The 13,765-nt window shown below is 37.9% G+C and overlaps 1 protein-coding gene across 28 annotated transcripts in view; it reads right to left on the bottom strand.

Annotated features, from left to right (window-relative positions):
• Positions 1-2,794: 2,794 nt before the first annotated feature.
• The window catches only part of NRXN3 (neurexin 3), a 1,523,557-nt gene continuing 1,512,586 nt past the window's right edge, over positions 2,795-13,765 (bottom strand). For 11 of the 28 annotated variants that reach the window (XM_078054037.1, XM_078054038.1, XM_078054041.1 and 8 more), the window contains one exon: positions 2,795-5,577. In XM_078054037.1, the coding sequence (XP_077910163.1) occupies positions 5,276-5,577 (302 nt within the window). In that variant the 3' untranslated portion in view covers positions 2,795-5,275. Of the gene's footprint in view, positions 6,199-12,923; positions 13,603-13,765 lie in introns of all 28 variants that reach the window. The other 17 variants (XM_078054023.1, XM_078054028.1, XM_078054026.1 and 14 more) reach the window with 3 other exon arrangements.

Raw genomic sequence — 13,765 nt, 5'->3', positions numbered from 1 at the left:
GTATCATTATTTGTATTCTTTTAGTATGTTGTTAAACTCCTTAAGTCTCTCAATTTAAGATATAGTAATCATTTGGTCAGTGTCCAATAAGTACATTAATAAACCAATTTCAAGCAGAATTACCAAGATTTTAATTGAACTGGGACAAGAACAGGGCTTGGATATCTTTGGAGAAAGACCGAACTTCAATTTGAATAGGGTGAAGAGAACTTTAGCTTATAGGAATCTACACCAGAAAAAAAGGCTTATATCCATTGTCTGCCTTCACTGAAAGTAACAACAACCAATAGACTGGATGGTGCAGAAGTATTCAGTAAGTGTTGAATTATCAAAAGAGTAAATGCTTAAAGTAGTTCTTGGATTATATACTAAATAGTGGTATTTAGAAAGTTTATGGTGGGAAAGCCAATATAGAGTTTTGAAAGGGTGTCTAAGGCAATGATAACTCTGTAATTTGGAAGGGTTGGAAGACTGTCCTTTGAGGTATGGAACAGGCTACCATTCGAATCTTTCTTATGCACCCTATACTGAAGGAGTTGATTGAAACAATGGGTTTTACAGGGGTATGCACATTTCTGATGGAACACTCAAGAAGAGCTCAAAGAATCAATGTGATTTCAACTGTAGGGGAATAAAAACAATTATGATTTTGGGTGACAGAGTAAAGTGATTGCTCTGGAGCTCTCCAATATATAACCTTCCTAAACTTTTAGAAGGAATTTTGGCTTATTTTTTTTCTAGGACAATATTCAATAATTAAAAAGGCAATATTAGCCATCATTGTTTGAGGGCTATGGGCCAGGCACTGCACTTATAACCGAGCACTTAATATTCACATCAGTTCATTTAGTTACAGAACAGCACTAAGAGGAGGACAATATCATTCCAATTTCACAGATGAAGCTAGAGTCACCCCACACCTTACTCTAAGTTTCACAGCTAGTAAAGGATAGACCAAAGATTCAGATCCAAGATCTGAACTAAGCTTTTCAGATTCCAAAGTCTATGGCCCAAGTTAAACACATTGAAAAGAGATGGTGTAGTCTCAACATTTCCTCATGGAACAATAGTGAAAAAGTATTTCTGTTGATGAACTTTGACCAGTGTATCTGAGCAAATGCCACTTAGATCTTGATGAATCTACCACATTAACCATTATTTGGAAATTTCTCTGGCAAGTTTTCTCAAATCTAGACTCCCTTTACATACCCCAACTTCTGGCCACTTGCTTAAAATGTGCTGTCAGACAGATGTATGCTACCATATTTCAACGCCGCATATTTACTAGTTGCAGTCATGCTTGCAATCAAAGTATATGACCAGAAAAAGACTAGTTTTGTCTATTACAACTAGTCTTGACTTGCCAACATTGTTTGACAACAACTAAATCTTTTTATTAATGCAGAATTTAGTGCAGGATTTCTAATTCTAGAAGGCAGCTATTATATACAGAATAGCAAAGGACTCAAAGTAAAGGAGCATAACTTTGTTGAGCCCCTACTCTGTATCAATCACAATTAAAACACTTTATTTCACTTTTTCCCCAAACTACCTTGCAAGGCAAGGTCATTGAGGTGTCCTATTTTTCAGATGAGGAAGCCAAATTTCAGAAAGACTGCCCATACATGGTGAGAGTCTAGCTGGGGTTCCAACCCAACCCTGTTGGGTCTCAGTACCTCTACCCATTCCACGACATCCCTCTGAACTCCATGTCAGCAAGGCCTGACTTCTAACATGATTAGGAATGTATTTGCCAAGTTGTCATTAAGCTCTTTGTGTCTTTGTTTCTTCATCTTTAAGATAAGGAAAATACTATGTACTACTCAGGGACTAAACACACTACACAGATCCAAAACATTTAACACAGTACCTGGCACATTATGGGGATTGATAAATGTTGCTTTAATTTACATAAATTATCCGAGACAGGCAGCAAAAAAAAGAAACTTTCCATAATTTGACATCATTGAGCCTTTTTTTTTTTTTCCATTCCCATGATAGTAAAGAGCATAATCATATGAAATCCAAAGGAACAGGGTTAACTAAATTTGCTTTTCTCTTTGAAAACTGGTAACCTATGTATGGATAGAGTACGCCAGTTCAGTTAACCAACATGTCAGGATCATGGTGAAAAATGTGGCATATCATGATGGATTATCCAATTGGCAAAGTAAGCATGCGCGTAGGGAACCAGCAAATCAAGGACACCTGAGATACGAGAATGGTGCCAGCTATAATGAATATTTGCAGAATTTTATAATCCAAAAATCTAGAAAGAAGCTGTTAAAATGTAAGCATTCATATATATTTTGTCTTTGGACTTAGTGATTTTTTAAAAAAATTTTCAATATGCCAGGAAACTCAGAGAGAAGGTATCTAAAGCTTTCCAGGGTTTAAGACATTATATAAGTAAGGTTCTGGAAAACTGTTTGAAGTTTGTTGACTTGCAACGAATACTTAAAAGTTACCAAACATTAAAAAAAAAAAAAAAGTATAGTATCCAATACTTCCCAGAATACGATGCTTCTGTCATCTTACCTGTTCAGAAGTGTTTTCCCTCCTGCTTACCCTATCATAGCAATCTAAATAATAATGCCTCAGTTGACAGACAACAGTTGTTTAGCCCATAAATATGCCACTTTTGATAAATTTATATAAGTAATTAGTAACTGGTTAAAATATTTTATTTCACATGGTCCTAGCTTACTTGGCCTTTAATAAGATATGACATGTTGAGCTCCAGTGTAAGATATTTTACCAAATGTTTGGAAAATAAAAATGCATCATCATACAAGGTTTTGGGAAGAACATTTTATTGCTAAGCATATCCTTGAACGAAAATGCAAATATGAAATCAAAGAGAAAGGAAAAAGAAAAAGCAGTAACTTCACAACATCATAAAATAAATTCCTTAAGAGTCTGCTCATAAAACAACAGGAATATGATAGCTCACATACAGAATGCACATGTTCCCATAAAATTGTCCAAATAGAAACTTACACTAAAAGGAATATAACAAATGTATTTTTACTCAAATTAAAAAAAAAAATGTAAAGAAAGCAGGAAATCAGTTCACAAGACCTCAAGACTCCAAAAACAGCAATCTTTTACAGACATCGAGATATAATCAACTTCATATAGGTTGGGCCATTTAAGTTATCTAAAATCGTGCTTTGATATCTCTTTATAATCCTGTCTTTTTTAATGACAACAAAAAAAATCCAAAACTTGTAACACACTGAAGTATCAGATAATGAGGAACACCTCTTTCCATACACATTCGTCAAGGCTACCATCATTTAGATCACGCTTTTTGCCCCATGTCTTTAAGATATTTCTCAAAGTCAAATATTCATGCAACTTACAAAGACCAGCAAGAGTAGATTTCTAAATCTAAACAGCTGATTGGTTTTCATCTATACAAAAGAAATTGTATATATCCGGCCCTCCAGGAGACATCATTTTTGTGTGAATATTTGTCTTGCTTTGTCTCTTGCTTTTTGGATTAGCTATGGCCACACAACCAGTTTGTTTTTCTGTACATTTGTTTCCTCTTTTCAAAAAGAAAGACAACTGGAATATAAACCAAACAAACCAAAACAAACCCATAGAAAGGAAAGAACAGTTCTTAAAGCAGTATGTACACAGGTGGCTAAGGGATTATACCAGCAAAAATGTAGTAAAATATGTAAACAAAATCTGAGAAGATTGTTTATTCTCTTTGACACAGTTAACTGTGACAAAACTAAAACTCACACTTTCTTCACATTTTAAGGTTTACTTTTTTGTTGTTTTGTTATTTTCTTTTAAAACAACATTCTCATTCCACTTCAAGACTTTAACAGTTTTCCTGTTTCAGTCATCCCATCAAACATACCATGATAAATATATCTGTATATATATTTATTTATATATATTATACTATTAAATTCCTTTTTGTGTGTGTGTCACAGCAGCTTTATTAATTTATTATTTATTTATTTGTTTTTAGAAAAGATGGGTGAAGGGAGATGTGAGCAAATGGAAGGACAGAGTTATCCGTAAGTGTCAGGCTACAAAATTAAACCACTATGAAAAACATCATGTTGGGGGCGGGGGAAGAACTATGTATTTTGCACTCTGTCATGCCATGTTTGGCTTGTGTGACCTTTTGTGGATCCATCACACGTTGAACTCCCCTACTGTCTGTTTTGATTCTTTCACAGACTTTTAGTATTGTCTTGTCTTTTATTATGTGCATGCATTTCAGTCAGTCACAGATCCAGCCCACCCCCTCTTTACCTTCCCTCGGAAAGGCTCTGTTCTTAGTTTGTGGGACTTTCTCCTTTACCACAATTTGGCTGGGCTAATGAACAGGAACAATATTGTTAAGTCAAGCCAATAGCTCTGATAAAACCAGCCCTAAACCCATCTGGTCAGAGTTTGGGTGGCAGATTCTGAAATTAGATCCTGAGGGACCAGCTTTTCAAATCAATGCTATTATCCATCTTGTGATTTTGCTATGTGTTCAGCAAAGCATCATATAGGAAACAAACAACAGATTCTAGAAATACCACAACCTGATATGTAGAGTGAACACCATGGTAGCTTTTGAGTTCATATGGCAATAGTCTCTCTTACTTTCGTTTTCTGAGTTTTTTTTGTTTGTTTGTTTTTTCTTCTTATGTCCATTCTCAAAAAATAAACAAAAACCCAAAAGCCATTTTTTTTTTCCCCTCAGATCTTGAAAAGTTACACGTACACTGGCCAAAACCAGATAAGGGTGGGTTTTTTTTGTTTTTGTGTTTCATTTTTTTCATTTTTTTTTTTGTTTTTTACATAATTAAAAGAAAAGAAAAAAGAAAACATTGTTACAGTCAAGCTTCACAAACATCATTACAGACTCACTTGGAGTTATGGAACAAGTAAGCCGTGAAGTCTTCTACCTTGGGTGAAAAGTCCTCAAGAGAAGGAAGCTTCCAAGTCCGCGGAAGTGGGGGGAGCCATCTGCTTGCTCCAGAGCGCAACGTGTGTGCTTTATGATACAGCAGGGCAGAGAGAATGTTCTGTCTCCGAGCGGTGACTGAATCAAAGCAGCCATGGCTGAACTTTACAGGTAGGTACATCTTTGTGTGTGTCCTTTTAAAAATGGTTTTCCCCACCATAGTCATGGTGCACCCCATCTCGTAGCAATAGCAGTTCTGACGCCTGTGAAATCTCATTTGCCAAGTATTTATAGATTTACAGAGAAATAATTCTGTGTCCTAAATTCACGTGATTATTAGCGGCGTCGTTTTTACACATAATACTCCTTGTCCTTGTTTTTCTGTTTCTTGTGGCCGCTCTTGGCGCTCTGCTGCTTCTCCTTGATGAGCGTGCCGTTGCTCTGGGCCGAGTTGCTGATGTAGTTCCGCGTCTCGTCCACTTGGTAGGACCCCTCGTCCCTGTTCCTGTACTTGTACATGGCGTACAGGAGGATCAAGATGCAGAGGGCAGCGGCAGCCACAATACCGACGACCATCCCTGTTGTACTGCTCGACTCCCGGATCACCTCTGAGGCCCCCGGAACCCGTCTGACTCCCGGCTCCGTGGGGTTTGCTGTGGGCACATTACGGAACATGGGGGAAGTAATTAGTGGGCTCTTCAGTTTGGTGCTGTCTAGCTCATAGGCAGTGGGCAACGGAAGCAAGACTATATCAGGCTGGGGTTTGAGATCACGGTTATTCATTTTGCCAGCTGGCAATTTGGGCACCATCCCAGACGAGGAAGCTGTGAAGCGGATCAGCTCAGGGGATAAAGATGTGGTAGTAGTCCTACTAGTTTCGGAGACTTTGTTAGGTCTAAAGTCCTTGGATTCCCACTTGGGCGCATGTGCTTTGTAGCCACCTTCGAAGATTGAAGTGGAAAGACTCTTATCTGTTACCAAGGAGAAGGTGGTGTAAAAATCTTCATCATCAGTAGGGGGCAGGTTAGAGTCAAAGGTTTCCCCTGAGCCATACCCAGATATCACCAAGCCATCATCATCACAACCATCGCTGCCTTGGTCCGACAAGCAAGGTAACCCCGCCTCAGAGGTCATGGACAGGGAATCTTTGGTGGTCTCAATAATGGTGAGGAGGGGGCGAAAGGTAGGGGGGAGTGTAATGGAAGGTGCACGAGTAGCAATAGGAGGGGTAGCTAAAGGGTCTTCTACAAGAAGAGGGACAACTAATTCACCTCCTGGGATTGAAAAGAAAAAGAAAAGCACAATTAGTATATTTGTAGATAGACACAATTCATAGGCATTCTCAGGGACTGTATTTCATCGGTTAGGCATCAGAAATAATAATAAAATGACCTGGGCCCGCACATGGATCCTTTGTTGTAGTCTAACCATTCTAAACTGATTTAGAGCCCATTATATGCCTCTTGCCACCAAAATCTGAAACCCCCTAGCTTTTAAAGATACTCTCAAGTAATTATTTGGATAGAATTCAAGTAGGCTGTTTACAGAATCTGCTTACAAAATAATGACCTTCCATGTTACTGTTGCAAAAACTGGCTATCAGAAGAGAGAGAGAGAGAGAGAGAGTGTGTGTGTGTATATGCACTCATGCATGTGATTAATCTGTAAGCCCTAGCATTTCATTATTGCCTTCTTGGGTTTCTACTTACTTGCTCCCATGAGGATGAGCATGACATATTCTCCATGTCACAGAGATCAAGATCAGCGAACATAAAAGATTGTCTTTCATCTTTTAAGCTAGTCTTTTATTTAACATTTATCAAGTTCAGTCTTCATTTACTATATGCTAAGTGAGGGGAACACAGGAGAGGTTAAACATGTTCATCTAACAAACGCTTTTTGATTATGCTTTTCCTGAAATTCCCCTATTAAATGACAACTCGCCTTGCACTGATCTCATGTTTATGCATTGCTTTTATGCTATATGTAATATATGCTGAGGTGGACACTAGATTTTAAAAATACTCAGACTAGATATCCATACCTTGTGGAAAACTTAGATTCAGACATGTAGAAATAACAAAGTTTTTAAAATCAGCGATTCTTGGGGCACCTGGCGGGGGCTCAGTCAGTTAAGCGTCTGGCTTCAGCTCAGGTTATGATCTCAGGGTCCTGAGATTGAGCCCCCTGTTGGGCTCCCTGCTCAGCTCAGCAGGGAGTCTGCTTGTCCCTCTCCCTCCCCCTCTGCCCCTCCTTGTTCTCTCAAATAAATAAAATCTTAAAAAAAATTAAAATCAGTGATTCTTATCTAGAGTGGGAAAAATAAATTGGTTTACCCACAGACCCTAGTTATTGCACTTATAAACGTGGACTAGGTCAGGAAAGAAAGTTCGGAGTACTTCAGTAAATCATAGTGCCTTGCAAATCATGGGTACCACAAATATTCTGTGGTGGATGTTACTCACCTAATTGTTGGGCCACGTTTATTACTCACGTACGTAAGCGAGATAATCGAGGTCTCTTCTGTGTCTCTTTACCGTGTTATTTTTCAAACAGAGAAAGAATCTCCAGAAGTCACAGTTCATATCTCCTCACTGAATTTATTCCAAAAATGTATTTCAGCTGTTTTTTTAAAAAAATCCTCTAGCAGGGATGGCATGATGTTTTCCAGTCCCAGTTAGTCAGACAGTTGAGTTGGGAATATATTATTTCTGAGCTGGGTCATTAAGCACTCAGCCAGGTATGATCTTGTCTGTTGTGCCCTCCACAGTAACTGCCCTGATGGGATGGTCAGTGTTGGAACATCTATTATCAGATGTGACTCTCGCTGAGGTGCCCCTTATTGGTGACAAAGTCAGACATGTGACTCACTACTGCAGAGTTCTAGGTGGACAAGCCTTTGCGCTTACACGGTCTTTCAGGTTCTTCCTACAAAGACTGACTGACAAATGAGAACTCTCCTGCTCCGCTTTCCATACTTTATATCTTTAAGTTTCCTATGCCTCCTTTGGAACTGCTGCATCTAACCTGCCCAGACTGCAGCTGGGGAGGAAGCCTGTTACATACCTTCAAAACACCCGAGGAGAACCCTTTGTACCCGTGTCAGAAGCTTCACTCCAGAATTAGCCAGTAACATTGTGTTATGCAGAGAGAAATGCAGTTGGGGAGGGTGGCAATAATGTACATAATGTATGTATATCATTTGGAAGACAACCAGTCATCTCTGTCCTACCTGATGTTACCATGTGTAGAGAAATAAAACACGAACCTTTCTGAGAATTTCAAGATGATATTTTGGGCTATGCGCTAACCCCAAGCTTCTCTTCTAGTGCTCAAGAGTTTCAAACTGTTGAGTGAAACAATCTTTGCAGATTTGTCACAGCTTCAGACTTGCTTTACTGGACCAGCGTGACTTTTTTTTTTTTTAACATTGTGAACATAGAGAATTCCTATATCTTGCAACATATTTAATGCATAATTTACAACTGTTGCTAGTTTTTAGAAATGGGATTTGGAGCACAGTTCCCTAAAGGTAAGCCAGTCCTAAAACTAACCCTGAGTTTACTTTTCTCCTGGGGGGGGGGGGAGGGGATGGCAAGTGTTAATAAATATTTAAGGTGACCCATGGAAAAAGGCAGTGTTTAAGGAGGAGAACAGCGATGAGAAGAGAGAAGGCCCATGCAATGTGTTTGAAGGTTCTCTAGAGATTACTCAGGGATGATTTTACTTTCCTTCAGAGAACAAGTCAGGATTTTTTTTTTTTTTTTTTAACCCGTCTCACCTAGAATAAAGGTTTAGCTTGTGTGTTCTTTTCTGGCACAAATACTGAGAGTCATCTGTTCCTTAGGACCATGATAAAAATCTGCTCCATGTATATTAAGCAGAGAGGAAACTGGGATAAAGGACAAGGAATAACCAATCTGCTAAAAGGCAAAAGCCTGGTATAGAACACTTAAAGGCAAATTGTTAAGTAGGGTGCTGATGTCCCTTTAAGTGAGATTAAGATCACTGCCTTCATGATTACAGAGTGGCATTCATTTGCAATTTTAGTGTACCATCTGTGACACCCAACTGGAGTCTTAAATTTGCTTCCTTCCCCCCCCCCTTTTTGCAATCCTAGCTAAAGCTTCTGCAGTTTGTTGTAAAAAGTCTACAAAATCCACAAACTGTTCACTCTGCAGTTGAATTGCCTCCCCCCGCCACTTTCCTTTGCTATTCACTTCCCAATTCAACACCTTTTAATCTCTCTTGGATTAAAAAAAAAAAAAAGAGTAGAAACCATTTTCATAATGAAGAGAGTCCTAAAGCTTTCCAATTTATAAAGAGCTTCTAAAAGGTTGGTGAGCCCCTAAGTGACATAAGAGCTTATTTCAAAACTAAAATGATGGGTATGCTATTTCAGAGTTTAAATAATCTGTCCAAATTACTAATCTTCAGTTTTCTTTGCCATTTTTGTTATTAATCCTGGCAGCAGTGATAAAAAAAATGATAAATGATGCCCCCTGTCAGAGAAAAGTGAGCCCCAATTCTGGTGGTAGGTTCATCAATGAAAAGGGAGAAAAGCTTTCATAATCCACCCCCTTTCCTGGCATCTTAAGAAATTGAAGGATGTCTTCAGTTTAAAAGGAAGTCAACTGGGCTGTGGGAATTGTTACGAATGGGAATTACAGTGAAAATGAGATGGAAAATTCTAGAGACCTGTAAATGTGCAAGGTGCCTGGGACAGGTGTGGGAGTTGGTGTGTATAATCAGTTTTAATATCCAATTCCATCTCTAAGATTTAGGATGATTATAGTGTCCTGGGAAGTCCAAGGCGTACATCCTTTGAGATGAGGAGATGAAGGATACATTTCTCCCATGATTAGATCCTTAAGAGAAATAACTTAGATTGTAGAAAGCTACTTAAGATTTTATGTTTATTTGTTTTAATCCAAAGTGATTACCTCAGAAATGCTGGAGCATTTGATACTTTTTTCAATGCCCAAAGACTATGGAGTCAGGGATCTACCAGATGTCTATGCTTATAAAAGTATTCACAGAAGTAACAAGCCTAAAATCATAGGGGGTTACAGGCAGAAACCTTGCAGGCCATCAACACCCTAATTTCCTATTCCATCCCCAGAATTTTTCTTTGGCTTGGAATAAGAACTATATTCCTTAACGTTAGCATTTTAAATCAGGAATATATACCCGTTTTTGACAGGGTTGTGCTTTTCTTTAAACTAGAGAGATCACTAGGGATATAAAAGGTCTATTTTAGCCCTGAAGGCTGCCCTGCTTTTTTGCTTTATGAGTATATTTATAGATATATAATTCATGTGTCTAGGGCTGATATCCAGCAAAAGGGGCTCTCTGCCATCGAAAAAGACAGTGTATTAAAAATTTAATAGAACTCTTCTGAACTGTGAGAATGTTGCAGGTGATGGTGAATGTAGTGGGTCATCTGAAAAAAACAAGAGCAGCACGAAATTTCAATGTGGCTCCAACCTTTGCCTCTCTGGAGATATTTGAGCCTAAGGAGTCACAAAAATACCAAAACAATGACACCAAAGAGCCAGACTGAGAGAGGACACTATGCTCCAGTTCCTTGAATTTCTTTTATGTCTATTTAGGTTCTTTACTTCACCTCTTATTTGCATTTTTTCTAATTCTCTGCTGAGAAAGTCATATAATACAGAAAAATCATCCTTTTCCCCACTAAATTAGTTGTTGAATAACATTCATTTAGTTATTTGGTACCAAAGCAGCATGTACACATAGCACATAAATATCCCGAAGCTTGCAATCCCCCCCTACCTTCAGAAAAAATAGCCATGGACAAACATGGCAAGAAGGCTCAAGAAAAACTCAAGTGTCTCAAAGGGGCTTCACTTACATTTTAATAAGATGAGAATCTCTAAGTAGGATATTTTCCCCCTAGTTTGTCTGAAATGGATTTGATTCTGAAAGGCTACAGATGCTATTTTTCAACATATGCCCAGGTAAGATGAGACAAAGCCCCTGGATTTCATTCTATGTTGTAAAATAAGGAATGTCAAGTGGAGTTTTTCATTTGCCTATTAAGAGCTTTGCCTCTGGAGTCACTCATACTCAGGTTAGCAGCTCAGCTCTGTGGCTTACTAGCCATGAGTGTGGTGAAAGTTCTTAAACTCTCTGAAAAATGGAAGTAATAACACAGTCTATCTCAAACTGCCACTGTGAATAATAATAATGCATGTTAATGTTAATTATAATGCATATTAAGTATTTAGCACAGAACCCACTGTTACTCCAAAATGCTAGTTACTAGTATTATTTCTACTAACATTTTGGGCCTGTAAACACTGAAACCATTGATTACATTCTTCTGACCATTTTTTTTTTTTTTTTTTTTAACATAGTAGCCTCATGCTAAGGTACAAGTGTAATAATATAGGATCTAGATTATTGAGGCTATTTTAAATGCAGACTTGGAAGAATGATTTATAAGAATTCAAAGAGCTTATATTTTAAAAAAATGATTAACCTTTTATTAAGTTGACCTATTGATAGCTTCCTCAACAAAAATAAATTCTATTAGACAAAATAACACCCCATTTAGGAAGTTCTTGGTTTTAAACCCAAAATATCCAGCACATGAAACAATATAAAATCATATGAACTAAGAGAAAGCCCATTAATTAAAGCTGCTGGGATGGAAACCTATCTGTTAACCACCATATGGTCTGATAGTTCTATAATAGTTTCTGATATACCTGAAATTAAAGTGAAACAAGTAACCTCTTTAAAAATTGTATAGCACTTCTTACTGCTCTTATGTTCCCAAAGTGCGTAAGGCAACATTAACCCAAATACCTTTAAGGTCAAGGGATATTCTCACCCCTAAGGTCACACAAAATGGCAGTACCTACCTACCTGAAAGGTTTCCTAAATAAAACTTTAGATGTGAAAATCATCATGTTTCTTCTTGGTAGAATCCTTTTAAAGTTTACCTGATTAAATCCAGGAGAGAAATAGCAACTATTAATAAAAAGGGAAAAGGGGAGGGGGGAGCAGAGAGAGATTGAGAGAAAGAGAAGCAGGGAGGGAGGGAGAGAGGCAGAGAGATTGAGAGAGAGGCAGGGAGGGAGGGAGAAGGAGGAAGAGGGAGAAGGTGAGAGGTAGGAAGGGAGGCAGGAAAGGAGGGAGAGGAAGAGAGAGGCAGGGAGGGAGAGAGAGGCGGGGTGGGGGGGAGATAATTGAGTACCTTCTGTGTATATATGTGTGTTTTCACCAGTAAGTTCTATACATTCAAAGGCATATTACAGGACAATACTCTATATAAACACCTAGGATTCTCGATGCCTTTATTCTCAAGAAAATTGATTCTGTATTCTGCAGTGATGGTGGTGGCATAATCCTGGATAACCAAACTCTACCATAGTCACTTGAGAGTATCTTAATGTTCCTCTGCTGAAGGAAAATACAATAAAGGACTGATTTCCCTAAATGCTTTCTAAGGAGTTAAATGAGGATGTATTACCACTGATAATACTTGGAGTTAACTCATTTTCTTCTGGGGGTCCAGGCCTCCCATAGGCTGTAACCAATTTAATATCCCACTGTAAAGCCTACCATTACTTTCAAGGCTTTAAGGTTGGTTCAGGCAAAGAGGCTAGGCTTTCTTTGGATGCTAAGAACTCACCCACCCCCTTCTACCAACAGTAGAGTTCACATTGATCATTAGAAGCAATTCAGCACAGAACAGTGAAAATTAAGCAGAGAGACACAAATGAAATAAAATATTTAGTACTGTCTTCAAATCATATAGTAGAAAATAAAACCAACATCAGGGCCAAAGTAAGCTAGAGGAAAGGAGAGCAAATAACATCGACACGGCATTCACAGTATAATGACAGGAAAAATAAAAGTAAAAGCAAATAAAAAATAGAGGCTGTTTTTGGAAAACAAAAAAAGAAATCATTTCCATAAAATAACTCAAGTGAAAAAAGCATACCGTATTAATTTATAGTCAACTTACATCAACAAATTGCCCGCATGTTTTTTGGCATGAAAGAAAAATTTACAAAAGAAAGTTGTGTAAGAATGCTCTTGGACAAATAGAATTGCCACATTCTTGTAACTTGCTTTTTTGTTGTCATTTCTTAAAAAACTTTTGAGCAAAATGTCTAATTTTTCAAATATAATAATTTACAACAGAGGATGATACAGGGAGGCAACAACACATACATCCACACCACATAACATGAAAAGAAAAAAAAAATCTGCACTTTAACAAAGTTTTACTTTGAGGGGCTTGGGAGGGCATCGATTTTGAATTTGAAATAATTCCGATTGCGAGGATTTAAAAAATTAAAAAAAAACCTGTTTACTTTTATAATTTGCCTTTTAAAAAATCTATGAATCTGGAGGGTTTTGAATGAACTTCTGCACTGATATAGGTTCTCAGATATATATTTAATTTTTAAATATTTTTGTCTTTTTGACAAGTTTTAGATTTCTTTAAGGGGATGGATGACAGCACATAAATTTGAACAATGCTAAAGAAAGGGGGTATGGGAAGGAAAGATGCAGAGGGGAGGGTCATATTTATGAATGTACTACACAAGAGATGAAGATGATGGGGGTGAATGTGTAAGTGAGTCGCCATGTCCATGTAAGGGCGGCACGGAGTGATCTAGCTGCATTAGAGCTTCTGGCTGTAAGGAAGGGATGGGCAATATACAAAAACAAATGAGCCTACACATGCCCATCTACAGAAATAAAGAACAGAACTCTAACACAATCTCACACACCCTAAGCTGCAACTTCTTCAACATGCAATTACTCCAAAAATCATTACAGTTTCATTAAAGAGTTTCA

The sequence above is a fragment of the Halichoerus grypus genome, chromosome 8, assembly GCF_964656455.1.
Source record: "Halichoerus grypus chromosome 8, mHalGry1.hap1.1, whole genome shotgun sequence".
Classification (NCBI taxonomy): Eukaryota; Metazoa; Chordata; class Mammalia; order Carnivora; family Phocidae; genus Halichoerus; species Halichoerus grypus.
Note: the sequence above shows the minus strand (reverse complement) of the source record. Positions and strands in the feature narration are given on the sequence as shown.